Source organism: Leptosomus discolor, chromosome 1 (genome assembly GCF_034619465.1).
Source record: "Leptosomus discolor isolate bLepDis1 chromosome 1, bLepDis1.hap2, whole genome shotgun sequence".
Taxonomy (NCBI): Eukaryota; Metazoa; Chordata; class Aves; order Leptosomiformes; family Leptosomidae; genus Leptosomus; species Leptosomus discolor.
Genome location: NC_141391.1, coordinates 111,624,888 through 111,641,912, shown reverse-complemented (window position 1 = coordinate 111,641,912; position 17,025 = coordinate 111,624,888). Strand labels below are relative to the sequence as shown.

Genomic DNA, 17,025 nt, shown 5'->3' with positions numbered 1-17,025 from the left:
TTGAAAAGTTTCATTTAACTTTGCAGGTTGCTTCAGTAACTTCTAACTCATTCCCAGACTGTGCTCTCATATGGGCTTCCTATCAATAATTTAAATACAGTTTAAATATTCTATACATCAAGAGAAAAGTGGGGTGCAGAGAAAGAAAGGAAACTCTTAACTCTATGTATACATCTCTTTCATAAAGACAATCTTGTAGTAAAGATAACAAATAACTCAATGACTGAGGTGAACAATGTCTCACCTGTACCAGATGCTTTTAATTACTACAGGTTTTCCACTACCTGTACCTTTTTCAGATTCGAGCCAAGAAAAATAATTGTACTTCCCCAGAATCCATGAAGGGAATGAGCCACTTAAAGTGTTTAATCTCATGTGTTCTAAACAGTGTCTGTCTTTGTCACTAAGATAGACCATGGCGCTAGACGGACCAACCAGTGTGACCCAGTACGGCATCGCGCCACTGCCTCTGATATAAAAAAGGAAAGGTTTTCTGAAAACCAGGATCACAGTCCCAGCTTCAAAACTAAGAAACAATAAAAATGTATCACTCAAAAATCACTGTGTGAGTATATTGCAACCGAAATGACTCTTCATACTACCAGCTGATAATCTGCATATTCCAAAGGCTATATGCGCACGTAAAAACTGTGAAGAACTTGCATCTATCATGGAAATAAACTAAAAGCTGTCCTGAGGACACTAATTTTTTTCATCATCGCTAATTTCTTTCTTCCATATAAAACGAAAACTAGGAAATTTTATCTAACTACCTCAGTGGTGCTCTTCTGGAGAAAATACACCTAAAGTTCCATTTAATATTGGTGACTGGTGATTTGAGATTGTAAAAGAAGCAGAATGAGAGTCAGTGAAACTATGTCCTTCCCACAAGCAACGTTCGCATGGCTCAAAATTTCTGGGTTGGTATTCTGTTCATAGGCTGACAGAAACTTGTTTCTTTCCCATTTATTTCATCAAATGATTTTGCATAAGGGGTAGGCAAGAGGCAGGTTCAAGTCCTATTAGCAGAAGCAAAGTCCTCCAGCAAGATGCAGGTGGATTAAGAAATTGCCACCTTTGGCATACAAGACAGGCAACAAGCCCAGCAGGACTTAACAGGAAGACCACATTAAACAGGAAGAACTGGATGACATTGAAGACTAGTGTAGGAGACACGAGATGAAGTGGGATAATAGAATATGCAAGGTCATATGCTTTCAAACTGATCACAGAGAAGTTTACAGTAAAGTAGAAGCTCATCTGTTACAAATTATAGAGGAAGAGAAAGATCTGCATCAGATTACTATACAATGACTATGAGCTACCAAATGCTTGAAGAAGTTAAACATGATTACAGGACTGAGATAAGGGAACAGTGAAGGTAGTTACTAACATTAGCTCATAATGCACAGCATGCAAGTCTTGAAATATTATATTCAATCTACCCACCCATATCTCAGAAATGTACGCAGACTAGAACAGGTGAAGAATGACTACTAGGATCAAGCAAATATTTTTCCAAGACAACACATGATCTTTTCTTGTTTAACTTAGCAATAGCAGAGAGGAGAACTGATACCACCGGTCTATAAATACAAAGGAGAGAAAACAACTAAACTAAAGGAAAATCAGATCACAAGAACAAGCATAAACAAAGCATGTTTATGTTTACATTGGAAGTATTAGAACTATTTTTCTCACCATTGGAAGACATAAGTTCCAAGACAGGCTTCCAACAGAAACAGGGAACAGAGTGAGCTCGGGGATGAAGCAGAAAGCAATCAAACTGCAATTTTCAAAGTGCAGCTTGAAATGTTTCTGAATTAATTATAAAATACAGCTGTAGAGAATACAGAGGACTCAGTGATCAGGCTCTCAGTTCTTTACATCTCTACATCCCTTTGTACAATGGCAGGCAGATCTATGAGACAGCAGAAAGTGATGCCTCCCTCCTCTAACATGAAGAAGCAATTTCTAAAGTATCAACTTTCACATCACTGCTACTTGAAAAATTCAAGCAAGAGTAGAACAAACCCACCACTTCATTATCGACATAAATTCAAAATATTAGAAACTTATTCAAAATATAACTTCTGTGGAAGCATTTGAAGTGGATTTATCACCAAAGCCATGATTAAATTTTAGTCCTCTAAGAGCAAGAAGAGGAACAGGGGTAAGAACATATCTGAACAAAGACAGAAAAAAAAACAATAAGGAAGAAGGATAATGTTCTGGTGTCCTCAAACAAATATCACTATCAGAATAAATAAATACACACACACGTGTGTATATATAAAACATGCACCAATCTCACCGTAACAATTACTGTTAATCACCATAATAACGAACTTTGTTAGAATTAAGATCGTGCAAAGGAATGGCCTGAAGTACTGCTTCAAATGACTACTTTTTTTTAAGCTTATCTGACATCACAGAACAGTACTACATGTCTGAAGAATACTCCAACAATAGCTAATATTTCAATTAACATTCCAATGGTACTTATAGGCTCCTAGGAAAAGCGAACAGAGTTGTAAAAATGTAATGTTGTCTTGTTCTCCTTTATTTCCCAGATGAACTAAAAATCAGAGAAATGTTAACAAAAAAAAAAAAAAAAAATCAGTACATGATGACCTGCACGCTAACAGATTAGCCAAGAGCTGACCTCTTTCATGGTTTCTGTGAAGTCAACAACAGTTTCTTAGCTGTCAGCATTTTATCAGGTACAGCATTCAAAGATATATAAACAGCAGGATTTCATTTAAAAAAATAAAATAAAATCAAAGGCAAGGGGAAGAAGGAAAATGATAAAAATCAAATGAGGAAATGCGCCAGAAATTATTAGAAGCAGAATCAGATTGAGTACACTGCAAATAGCTTCTAAAATTGTAACACTTAAAGCTCTCTTTTAGATGGGGAAAAAGGCAAGATCCTGGGCAGAAGAATTCAAGGAATAAATCACAGATCCTACAGAACGCTTCTCTAACCATTACTGGATGTGAGAAACTATTTCTAATACAGGAACATTGGGAATGATACAGGACTGTATAACTGACTATGCAGTGCAAGAGAGCACACTGCAAAGACATACTAACCTGTTCTGAAGGAATTAATTCTCTTAGTGGAACCAACTTCCAGCTGTTACGGAAACTTTTCACTGGGCTGGAGTACCCTTCTTGGCACACATAACCAGACGAGCTTAAGTGCTCACAATGAACACTCTTCTGGTACCCAAGCCTGGTTGTTTTGTCTGAACCTGCTCATCGTGCCGTGAACACCCACCAAAAAAAAAAAATCTATTGTAAGGTGACAACAGTATGAAAAGAGCAAGAAGAAAATGGAGAACAAGAACAAGGTCTGGAGAAACGTACAGGCACTGCTCTTTGATATTATGACTGAAATCATGTTACATATCTTTGGATCTCCCATCAGTATGATAGCTCTTAAATGTAAGGAGTCATTACCATCTTTAGCCTTGAATTAACGTTCAAATGTGCATGTCCAGGTGGAGCTCAAAGAACAAGAAATGAAGATGTAATGATGCCGTCACCTGCCTAAATCCTAGTGGATGATTATGGGAAGTACTGGTTTTATCCACATTGAAGGCATCAATGCTGAAGCACAATCTTAAATGGTTTGTGAGAACTGTTAGCAACAGGAGTTTAGTTTATCCTGATGATAAGCACGTCTATCATAAAATTCTGCTTCACTCTGGCCACTGATACAAAAAAAAAAAATCACAACTCAGAATCTTGGTTTCTTATCCCAGGTGACTTCAGAAGCAGTAGAAACACATATTCAGCTAAAAGCTAAACTAATAAAATAATCAGAACTACTATTTTTTTGGCTCAAAAAGAAACTTTGTAATAAGACATCTGTCATGTCTTGATTTAGCTCGTATGGCTTCATTCATTGGTATTTCTTAACCTCTAATTTCTAATAGAGTCTGTGAGAATTAAATTATGTCCTGTACAGAAATGCTGTATTATGTCATGGTTTCTAACAATGGTATTCCCAATGGCTTCATCCTAATCCACAAAAATTGCTTATTGCAAGCTTCAGAAGTAAAGAGGTGGTTTGAAGTGTCCCCCTCGACATCTTACGAAATCTGCCTTTTCCCGGATTATCAAATCAGATACAATTTTATATATTTTCTTCTTCAAGGGAAACTCTATTTTCATCAAATGTTCTGTGATAACCACCATAGTTTGTTCCATGTCTTCTTAAAGAAATGTAAAGTAAGAAAAAGTATGATGCTTTTCAATGTTCTGGTATGGCTCATCCACAGGACCAGTCTCCAGCATTTCAATTTCTACAACAATTACTGCTGTCTTAATGAGAACAAAAGACTTCCAGCTTAGACAGGAAGCTTTCCATACTCTGTTTAGAAGGAAGAGAGCAAGAAGGGTGTAAGTAAATCACAGGATGTACTCCCCACATGTGAAAGCAACCCCAAAGCAAATAAGACTTAGAAATCACCAGTAACAGAATCAATAACATTTTTAAAATTTAAGTCATATGTTGAATAGACACTAGATGAAAAAAATCATCCACCCACTTTAGTTACATATATTGTGCTCTTTTTTATCCTATTTTACAGGTGGTGTGTACCCTGAATATATCGAATGAAATTATTGACTCCATTATTACGAACACATTGCAGCCTTTTGCACATGCTCCAGCAAATAGTCATCGGCATTACGATACAGAGATGATTGCATAGTATATTTTATACCTCTCAGCCTTTATTCACTTAATATTCAAACATATCTGTTTTATTAGTAAAATTACTGTCTCTTTCGTTTAAGATCTGGTGTATGCTTGCTTTGGAATACACCTATGACTCTTCACACTAAAATCAGTGTCCTACTATAACCTCTCTTGTTACAGATGAAAACATAATTCAGTTTTTGATCTAACATAAACAGGATCATTATGTTTGGAGAGTGTTCCAAAGCCTGCTATTCAAGCAATCTGTGACATAAATAATGCAAGACCTCTTCTTTCTCCAAATGACTTCAGTTCAAGAACAGACTCAGAAAGACGGAAGCCCAAATTTATACTGCCATTACAAAATTCAATCTATTTCTGGTTCTCCAATTGAATTATGACTCAGTCTTCCACTGTTTTCTATTAGCACCAACCCACACACTCCCACCCTTTGCCAACCCATGCAGAAAAGAATCTTATTTGTGAATATTCCACAGCTTTACTCTTATATTAAAATGGAAGCAAATCCCAGCTAATTTGAAAAGCCTCATGTTTTCTTTTAAAGGAAAGTAAGGTAGAAAATTGGTCTTTTTTCTGCTCCCTTGACCCCTGACCTTTGAACCACAACCTCCTTGCCACTAAAGCGTTCAACACCTCATTTAATCTCTCCTCACTGCATTGGCACAGTACTGGAAAAGGAAAAGGGAAAAAAATAATCTGGGGACTTCATCAATTTTTCATGAATTTTCATTTAGGCCAAAGCCCCCTCTTACAGTGGTCGATAGATCAAGCTGCTGTCACATATTTAACACCTGGGGCTACAGCTGCTATCTCTGGGGGCTGCCACTGACTCAGGCTAGATCAGAAGCAGCCTGAGTCGGTGTGAGGACCCTCATGCTCTTTCCCTTGCTTACATGTGGCGTCTCAATGCTTGCAACTGAAATCCTAGCTACAGTTGCTACTGCAAATGTGTCTCCTGATATTCCCACTGGAAAACTCCACCACATAGTTTCAGTCGTGTCAATTCGTACATTGTGAAAAGCTCTGCTTTTATTTGAAAACTTCTGGCTTTCAAATATGAAAGCAGTTTCATGAAAAACCAAATTATTTCAAGCCCACTTCCCTTTCTAAAATCCTTCCACGGAAATCTGAGCATCAACATATTTCTAATAACGCCAACCCCTGTTCAATTTCAATAAAACATTCTAATACACAGTATCAAAATTAAGACATTTTACTCTTTTCAATACAAGTCTTTGCAGTTGTTTCAGGACTAGAAACTTTATTTCTAATGATTTAACCATAAAACTTACAAATACTACATCACCACTACATGGTGGAAGAATGGTTTTGCTGCTAGCATTAGCATTATTTTTTTCCTTCTGAGGAAGCTCCTACTGAAAAAAAGTAACCCACGCAAAGCACACCATGGATTAATGCATTAAAAGAAGAATGATACAGAGTAAGTCATATCAGTCCTAAGATGTGCCTTCAAATATAAACTCCTATTTCTCCTAAATGTCTTCTGAAATAAAGACTTCATAAGTTAAAGGCAAAAAAATTCTAAAAGCACATTCTGTATGTTAATGAAGTTTTTAAAGTAACTTCCCAAATCCCGGTTCTTCACAGTTTCACTGGCAAAGAGAAATTTTTCTGAGGATATACATCAACATAAAAATATCTGCCCTCGATTGTATGCACATGCTCTGAATAGACATAGATTTTAAAGCATATTTAAATGCTTTGGATGGGCTAGTACTTAAATTCGTCATGTTTGGGAAAGGTGTTAACTGCTACTCGATCAAGAGGAGCTTAGGGACTTCAGTGACCTGCAAAAAAAATCACTTAAAAAAAAAAAAAAAAAGGGCAAAATTATTGCGTTTGAGATGGGCCACACTATGCTCTGAATCACTGCATGCCCCAGCTGAATTTCACTTAAGTTTTTCTTCTGTCTTTACACATAATAGAAGAGAATGAACCACAATTACCACTGCTTATCATCTGAATGCCTAAGCATGAATACACTTAACATACATAAAACCAATAAATATTTCTTCATAAATCATTCAAAAGTTGTAAGTGCACATTATTGTCTACTGACAATTTAATAAGCAAAGGAAAACAATTACTGATTCTTTCACTAAAACAGCAGACTCAAGCATTTTAAACCTGTAAAAAGCAGCAGTTTGTCTCTAATGGCACAATTTGAGGCCACCTACAGTCAGATAATAACGCAAAACCCTGTTGTCAGCAAAGGACAACCATCCTTTTTCTGGTGATGAAAACAGCTTGCCTTAGTGTGGAAAGAGCACTTTTCAACACCATTACAGATAGCGCAAGTAATATCCGATTGCATGCGTCTGTCCCAGCTCCCATGGACAGGGCTGCAGTATTCAGGCAACTCAACAGTTTGCAGCAGCGGTTGAGAACAGGTGAATGAGGACTCACTGCTGACAACAGGCTGTCAGCAACAACTCATTTCCCCAGTGTGCAAATGGGCTGTGACAGACCTGCCCATCTTCTTCAGTCCAGAAATGCTGACATTAGAAAAACAGTTACAAGCCTTAAAATAACAGTTCTCTGAAAGTCACTTGAAAAATTGATTTAGAACCAAAAATTGTACTAAAAAGTGTCTCAAAACCACGGGAAACCAGGTAGTTTTGCTATCCTCCTCCAAAAGATGCCATTGAAACAGGTCAAGCACTGCCGTGTGATTTTAAAACCGGTAAATATAAAACCAGCAGAATCTCTAAAATTAAGTAAACAAGCAATGTACATATTATTTACAATTTTTTTCTTTAATTAAGACCTTCCTATAATCTTAGTCATGGTACGGGCTCAACAAAAGACAAAGCACTGCTGAGGTGGAACAGGAGTGCCTGCTTTAGACTGCTAAAGCATTTAACTGGGGAATTCAGCCAGTTGAATTTCAAAGCTATGAAAACACTACAATAATCTGGTGTCAGGCGCATGCTGCTATTGCAAAAACTTCCACTATTGTTTCAGATCTCATTTTTCACGTTCCATGATCCTGCTCTAAAATACTTCTGACAATGAAATACAGTTTTATTATTTTTATATGAGGTAGCAGAAGACTTTACAGTTTATGCATGACTTGCCACCAGCTACAGTGTTAAAACAGTAACTCCAGAGACTGGGGATATAGAAAACCGATGAAATATAGAGCATGTTTAAATTTCAAGATAATCAGTCACTCTAATTTGATGACTCAAGGTATAACTTGAACAAATCTTCTGACCTTCAACAGGAGATGTCTGAATCTCAACAGGATTGCAATAACTATTTCAAAGTGTTTATGCCCCTCTCAGAATTTCTCAAACAGTTTAAAAAACACATGTACAAAGACATAAATAATCCAGTAAATTTATCTAGAGTCATACTCACACAGACTTCAGCCTTCCTTAAATTGGCGGTCTCCTCGATTCCTAAATACATACCAAAACTGAATAACATGCTGTGATGCCTTTATTGACAGATACACATTTACTCATGGCTTGAATGCATGCCAAAACTGTTTTCATTTTTTGTTTGAAACAGTTATGAATCTAGGTTGTGACAACTGAACGGTAGTGAACAAATCTGTTCTACTTGGCTTGTACCACCATCTAAATATTTTAAAACCAGTGTTTTCTGCAATTTCAGAGAAGATTGAAGCCTCAAGATCACATCATATTAGCTATAAAAGTCTGCAAACTGCATCAGGAATAAAGATTTCTCTTCTGTGCTTCCCCCCCCCCCCCTTTTAAGCCAACATACCTTCTAATGTGTTCTTAAATCCATTCTTTATCAACTAAGCAACACAGGTTTGTGCTAAAGTCCTTCAGTAAAACTAATTTTAGTGAAACTACTGCCAGATGAAGAACTGTGGGGGAAAAACTGAAGTCCAGCAGGAGAAAAACATTCATAAATCTACTAAAATACACCTCTATGTGAAGATACACAGCTACCCTTAGTTGATATTCTGAATAAAATATGTTTTTTCAACCCACATAATTAAGCAGCAAAAAATAATATGCAGTTCATTGTACTTTCTGTATGATAAGCTTGTTTGCTATGTGAATATAATGAATGTCTCTGCTAACTCTGCTGGAAGCAGATCATGCATGCTGGGTGGGCTCTGAAAAAGCTGTGACGAGTTCTCTGTTAAGACAATGAGAATCGATAAAGAATAAGACTGCTCTGGCCGATATGAGAAATGGCCAACAATTTCACTTGCCATTCACATAATGAATGAGGCCTGTATCAAGTTCATGATAGAGGAGCATATATTGAGGTTTCCAACAGTACAGAACATGAGTCACCAAGAAGCTGTCTGCCTCTGTTCAGGTAACAGATGACTAGATAAAGAGAAACAGACAGTGCACCTTACATTAAGTGACAGGTATTTTTCCACATTAGTTTCAGAATAACCAACTGAAGTAATAATTTAAAAATTAGATTATTCTTTAGAGGAAGATTAGCCTTTGTCCATGTTTGTGCCAATCATGATTATACACTAGCTAGAACCTTGCTTCAGGATAAATCATGTATTCTGTACAGTGACTGCTACTGTATAAATGCATGTAAAAATACCTTGACTAAGAGTTATAGCTAATGACAAAGTGCCGGTTAGTCACATTTGTTATCTCCCAGATTGCTGACCGTGTATAAGTGCTGGATGACAGCATAAAAGCAACTATCAAGTTTTACACAGTGCTAATCATATAAAACTACTCACATGCCACTTCCAGAGATGCGTTGCGACTCACAGCTTCTCCAAGATAGTTCCTTGCTACGCAAACATAACTTCCTTCATCCGGTTTACTCCTGCGTCCATGCACAATACGTAAGAAAAATAAAGATCCGCTGGGCAGCAGCATGCGGTGGGAGCGTGGATCATCCTTGTCTGTTTCCACTCGCTCTCCATCCTTGTACCACTCAATAGTAGGAGTTGGCCGTCCTTCAGCTTTACAGTTCAGAGTTGTTGGCTCTCCTTTAGAGACTATCACATCTGAAGGATGCTCAACAATCCGTGGTGGAAAGTCCTCCTGGCGGAGACGAGATCCTAGAGAAAAAGAAAAGGAGAGAAAGAGGAAAGAAAATTTATTTTAATTTTAGGCTTAACAAAGAGTTCTCACAAGTTACTCCTTTTTTTTGGAAAATTTTTGTGACATTAAAGAAAATATGAAAACCTGTACACATCTGATATTGTTTTGTCTGATATCAGAGACTGTATCAGACACTTTCAAAGCTAAAAACCTGAGCTGGACTACAGATATACACCTCTAAGGCATTATCAAATCCATACCACACACAGACTGGGCTTAAAGAAGGTTCTCTTACATACACATGCATCTTTTCCTTGTTCCAATAATCTTTCTATCTATATTTGCTTCTAGATTCCTGTGGGCTTCCAGATTTTACTCATAACTACTGCTCTTCCATCCTTTCATCTGCCAGACTCTATAGATGGACATCCAAAACCACTTGTCTTACCACCCATTGGTTAACAGTTCTTTGCAGTTTTACATGTATGCTTCATACTCCTTTTCCACAAACAGCCCAGGTACGGAAACAGGAGGGAAAAAAAAATCCCAAACCAAACAAAAATCCACAACTGAAACCTGAAAAGTATTCTTTCCTTCACAAATTTCTGGTACAACATCTCGCAACTGTAACTGTTCGAAGTGTTTGAAATAATTCATGAGCTTTACTTTTATTTGGAAATCCCAAACATGAACTGCACTTCAGAAATTTCCTGTGGATTGTAGGCGTATACACACGGACACACAAATACAATATAGGCATACATGCGCCTGAAAATGCATTGCAAATGCCAGTGTATAAGAAATCATTATAGGTCTGTTTCCCTTTTTCTTCTCTCTGCATTCATCCTTTTCTTCATTTGCTTTTTGGTGTCCATCATCTTTTATCTGCAATCGTACTTTCTAACCCATTTGCAGTAAAATTCCTACCAAGACTACATCATAACCCTAGTACATGATCACTGAGAGTTGAACATCTCCAGCATTTCTACATAGTGTATCTAACCAAGGATCTGGAACCCTGGATTATCCCTAAGTGCATGCCAGGGGCTCAGTCTGACCACAGCACACCTTGGAAAGAATGTGGTTACACTTTTTCCACTGAAATTTTTTTCAGTACTAAAGATTAAGTAAAGAAATTATTTCCTCTATCTCTGGAAAGTAATACAACCCAAAGCACCTTCTTCCTTCAACTGCCCACCGGAATACTATTTTTCACTTTACAATACTGATGATGAATATGCCATCATTAAGCCTTCACAACTATCAGAGGTACTAGGTAGTTTCTACAATACTAATTTTGTGCCCTCTACAATAGCAACTTTGTGCCTTGCCCTGTACCTTTCTGTGCAGCCACTTCAACACAGTTCTTCTGCCTTTCTGTATTTCCTTTACACGGAGTTGCCTTCCCACTACCTGAGGCAGGGAAGCAGCAGAGCCTGAACATTGTCCTCCACCTTCTCCAACAAAGCCTTACCCTGTCATCACTCAAGTCCTGAAATAAAGAAAAAAAAAGGTGCTGGCAGAGGGGACACCTTATAAAAGTAAGGTACGTGGCATAGCTTTGTGCTGGGTCCACCATGCTGGAGAAAGTCCTAGGCCATTACAGCCTTTACCACGTAGTGCAATTTCACTAAGACAAGTCACAGCATCCCAAATCTCCACTGAACTCTTCCCAAAAAAATTCAAATGATATCACAATACTAGCCAAATTTTCCAATACACTTTTTCTGAAACAGATAATTCTTTCACAATTGTTATGCTCCTCATTACAGCTATTACCAAATTGTAGAGATGAGTAAATGCAAGAACAGCGTCACGCAACAGAAAACCAAAGACCAGCACTCCTAACTTCAGTATCATTCAGATATAGTTCATTACTGCATATTTAATTAGGTTACATTAGCCTGAAGAACAGCTTTTCTGCAACAAACACATCACAGTAGTTCGTGTCTCTGTATTTTTTCTCATAAAAATGAAGTCAGCTCTCCTAATTGTTAGCACAAATCATCTTTTCTAGGATCCTGAAAATCCTTCAAGTGGAGCTGCCATGCTAGTACAATTGGCCTGCACTTAAATACAAGGTATATCAGCTTCTGCAGGTTAGTGAAACATTTGTCTCAATTTTCTGATCAGCAGTTTTGCTGCGTCGTAGAAAAGCAATTTAACATCAGTATCTTAATTATATTGTAGGCACTATATATTTAAAAGATATCGTCAATGCCTCATTTACTCCAAAAGTTATAATGAAAGGAATAAGAATCTGTTCTACAGAGTGAATCCACCTTTGGACTTCTGTTTTACTAACACTCAGGTCATTAAATTAAGGCTTGCCATACCAATAAAGTGTTATACCGCTACCGCACAAATGGACTCTTTCAGTGTCTACCAGGTTCTACTACCAGTATAGCAAAAGGTATCTATAACCTGTACTGCCAGTAGACAAAAAACCACAATTTATTCCTAAGTGCAGGTAAACTTAAAGCACATTTAGAAAAGAAAGATGTGTTTTATTCTCCTTTCTATTGACAAAAAGATATTTAAAGATCTAACAGGAGGATTTGTAGTTAAAAAGTATCTCTAGACCATAACCCCATACAAATCAAAAAAGACTGAAATCACCATTAAAGTAAAAGATTAAAAATAGAGACATACATAATACTCTCCACACAAGTCTACTAACTTACTTTCTTGTTTATTCTCAAAAGAAACAAACAAAAACGCACTAGTTGTGTTACGAGATTCCTACTAACAGTATCAGTAAGATCACCAAAGCAGAGAGAAGGTGACAGGACTCGATTTTGATAAATGGTTAGCAGAGCATAACAAAATTAGTAGCAATAAATGCAAAATGCAAATCAAAAATATTTGTTTTCTTATACACAAAGGTTTGTTGATAATGTTCAAAACTCAAACTGGTACATTCTACAGAGAATTACAGGCCATTTTCAATCCTTTGCAAAGGAGTTTCTCCCATAGAGTTAAACCTTCCACCTTATACATGCCAATTTAAAACCCTTCCTCAGGTCATAGTAGGACTAATTCTTCCTCTTCAGTACTGATGTTTATCACAAAACTAATGTTTACCTCACTCTACCCTAATTAAGCAATTTGTGCACAAGACAGGGTTGAGATGTGGGCAGCAGAGACTATGCCAATCAGCAAGGAGAAAGGCTAGGGCAGTGTTCTTTGGTATTTCCTTCTGAGTGCACTTAAGAGCAGAAGGGGAGTGGGGGAGAAGAAAAACACACACAGGAGAAATCAATCACAGAGCACAGCGGACTCCCTCCTTCAAAACTGAACTAAGCACGAGCAGCTATTCCAGAAGGATACTTCAATTTAGAAAGAACAAGGAAAACCAAAAACTTAACTCTGTTGGGTGTCTTCTGGCAGGCACAGACACTGTCTATATGCCAGAAAGTGGCATCCCCAAATGGTGTTTTCCTAGTTGAGTTTTGATTTTCCTGCTATGGCTCCCCCTGCCCCCACCTCCCAATACTCTTACAAATACAACCTGATTTAGAAGGAACAGAAAAATTACTAACCCCCTGAGATTACTGGACAAAAGATGATACTTTCCCTTTTACTAGAGGGTGAGATGGAACCACGATCTACTCAAGATGGTAAGTGGTTGCATGGAAGCAGGCAGTTGGTGTTGTATACTGAACTACCTGGACTACCCATGCAACTTCTTCATTCTTCACTCAAGGATTTCCAGTACAAGAATATCTCATGCATGCATAAAGCATGTGAGTAACCCCCGAGTTTAAGAGTACCTAAGCAGTCATAACTCTGAAGGACTGCAATGAATTCAAATTGGCTGTTACATGCTGTGGGGCAAAAACACGACTGTGGAAAAAAATGCCTACAATATTGTGACTAACTGAAAGCTGACATGAATCTGCACCTCTGAAAAGGAGAGCATTAACACTTATTGAATACATACTCAGAGTACTCTAATACTCACTGTACATTGAGGTTCACATAGCTATTGCAGATAACTGGTTACTACACATCTTGAGAAGATTAGTTTCGTATATGCCTGATCAACTAATTCACAGTGAAAGTTTTAGGCTCATCTTTTTGCTTACTACTTCACAGAATAATTAAAGCCACTGTTCAAAACAACAACAACAACAAAGAAACGAAGAAAGATAATGTGCAAATTTATTATAGCAGCCTACCTTTAATATTAATGTTTCCTTGTTCATACTGCAGCATTAAACAAAAAGTTACTAAAATTACTCCAAAAAAAGTCACGACATAAATGATCTCTGTTCAGCTTACCTTTCTATACTTTTATCTTGGTGTATCTTTAAAACCTCGTCCTATATCGTACAAACATTTCTGGCACAAACTGAGTAATTCACAATTACAATTCATTACTGAACATAATTCAGTAGTAAAAAGGATTATCTCATACAAAACCAAAACAAGAGCAGTGATTCTATTGGACTTCTAGCACCTGCCACAACATGAGATACTCCTATATTAGTACTAACACAAAAATAAGGGAAAAAACCCCAAACAGGTGAAATTGTAAAAGAATTAGATATAATGACATTCTGACTTGATGCTATCAGGCAAAACACAAAAAGCACAGAAAATAAGTACAGCATTCAACATAACTTCAGGTGTCATCTGAAACACTGCTAATCACACACCCCAGCAATATGTCTGTGATTTAGTTTTGGGTGTGAGAACCTAAGCTAGAAAAAGATGGATGAGGATGGTTTTCAGAATGTGGTGAAGGTATAAACAATCTTATAGTCTTTGGATTTCAACATCAGTCCCATTGCCTCGAGGGCACAGGGGTAGAAATAAATAAATAAATAAAAATCATTCTATATTAATGCTGTTGAAGTTCACAAAATTTTGCTAAGACCGTGCTATAGCCAAAACCACATCTGTTTATGCTACTTTATCCATATTCTCTCCTTCAAACAGCTTTTTTTAACAGGGGTAAGGCAAAGAAGGAAGGAAGTAGCATCTGCAGGGCAGCTTCTGATATCTGTTAATTAGAAACCTATCAGCAGAAATAATTCAGACTCTTTCAGAAAATGTGGCTTTGGAACAGATGTGAACCAATGTAACTGTCATAGTACAGTGGATGCTACCAGAGCTAGAAAACCTAACATGGGCAAGGTGCTCAGGCAATATTTCATTAGTAACCTAAGGTACTAAGTTTCATAGTCCTCAGTGGGTAAAATAGAACTACTGCCATGTAGCACGAGATAACTGATGGAACAGTATTAATGCACCGTGTTATCCCACATGTTAATTTCTCACCTTAACAGATTAAAATATTTTCACTGGTTTCTTCCCAGGTAAACAGCAATGTAAGACTATTCAGCTAATTGTTTGCTGTTGTTCACCTTCACCCTGTTTGCTATTGTTCAAACTCACAAGCCAGCACAGAGTTAAAAGAAAAAGATTACAAAATGATATATTTTTTTTTTTTAAAAAGAAAGAGTCACATTCAATGCTACTTAGCCAACAGAAACATTTATTTTAGTGGAAATCTCCATGAATTTTTGCAATCACTCCTGGAGTAAATTAAGAGTAAAATATTGAATCACCTAAGTCTAGCTTTTATATTATTATTTAATTTTTGCTTCTACTGGTAGATACTAGTACTTAAATGCAGAATTTTTCCATATTTCATAAAGAATGCATCTGAAATTCCTGTGGTAAAATATAAGTTACAGTCTGCAGTTAATGAAAACTAAAATATGGATCATGAAATCCTGTATTAAATTGTTCACCAAGCATCAATACTATTCTGTTGCATGTTTGCTTGTGATTAAAGTCATCTTCATTTTAAAGTGAACATCCAGTTATCAACTTGCATTGTTTAAGATACTACAAGACAACGTTTTGTCATTCTAACACACACAGCTTTCATTTTCTGATACCAAACCTGGTAACTACTGATAATTGTTGACCTGATAAACGTTGACTAATGGGAAATGCTGTAGTTCTCGTAATAATAATTGGTGACTTTATAGATTTGTGATTACCTGTGAAGTGACAGTTTATGAACACTCTTGCATTCATATTTACCTTTATGTCAATCATTTCTGCATCAGTCATTGCTCATGTCGATAGAGGTCAGGACACTGAACATGCAAAGCCCAGCCTCATACTGGAGCCGAGCAAGAGGAAGCTGCCAGAGGAAACGCTTTGCCACAAAAAGGAGAGAGGAAGCTCTAGTTCTTTAGATGTCCAGATGCAGCACATACATTGAAATATATTTGCCACCTACTCTTATACTCCCCTTCCTGGGAGTATTCCTATGAATTTGTGTACTTACATACTTCCTAATAAGAGCAGTGAAAGAAATTAAGAAGGGAGAAAAGTTGACAAAGGTAGGAAAAAAAAATCTAGACTGCATACTGTACTTCAAGTGTCTGAAGACACTCCCCTCTCCCCCTGTTGTAATTCAGTTCAGATGTGTTGGATTAGATATTCCCTGAGAATCACCTTTAAGACTACTGTTTTAGAAAGTGTCAAGGTCAATGGTCAGTCATTCATTTTGACCAGTTCAGCACCATCAGTGTTCTGAGTCAGACTGTTTCTCCTGATGACCAACAAGCCTCATGGATTTGCTGTAATAAGCTTAGACTTCCTGATAAGTTTCTTTAGAGATCCAATGTACCATATAGTTACAGTTACACTGATAGCATATAAACAGAACACTTATTACATTCGATTTAGACTGGTTGGTCTTATAGTCAAATACCTCTAAAAATTTAATTGGATGCAAGCATTTTTATTAATCAAAGAAATAGATTTGCTGTAGACACACACACAAAGAGGAAAAGGAAACTAAAACAGAGTCAATATTCTATTCTTTTCAGTACATTTCTATGAAGCCACTATGCAATCCCTACCCTAAGGGTAATGTGCTCTATGTGTGTGTGTGCGTACGCATGTGTGTAACATATATGCCCATCTTCACAGAAAAAGGCATCTGGCAATTCACTTTCTAGTCCTCCTAGGCTTCCATCTTTCAAATTTCAAGGAAAAGATTTTTCATTTATTGCACTTCACGGTCCTCCAGTTTTAATTTATTAGCTTCACATCAAGACCAAAAGCTGATTTCATCTATGAAGTCTACTCTTTATATAAGCAGCTACAAAACCAACGGTCTGTCATACAAGAAAAGCAACAGTACAAACTGAATTCATAGCCATTTCACTCATTTCTCAAGTCACCAAAACAGTCATGGCTACTGGGCTAGTGGTGGTTAATAGAAAGGCTAGTGATT

At 37.1% G+C, this 17,025-nt stretch overlaps 1 protein-coding gene across 1 annotated transcript in view; it reads right to left on the bottom strand.

The window, feature by feature from the left end:
* ROBO2 (roundabout guidance receptor 2) overlaps positions 1 to 17,025 on the bottom strand; it is a 435,305-nt gene that overhangs the window by 375,600 nt on the left and 42,680 nt on the right. The window contains exon 2 of the mRNA XM_086462902.1: positions 9,449 to 9,775. Within this exon, the coding sequence (XP_086319028.1) occupies positions 9,449 to 9,775 (327 nt within the window). The remainder of the gene's footprint in view (positions 1 to 9,448; positions 9,776 to 17,025) is intronic.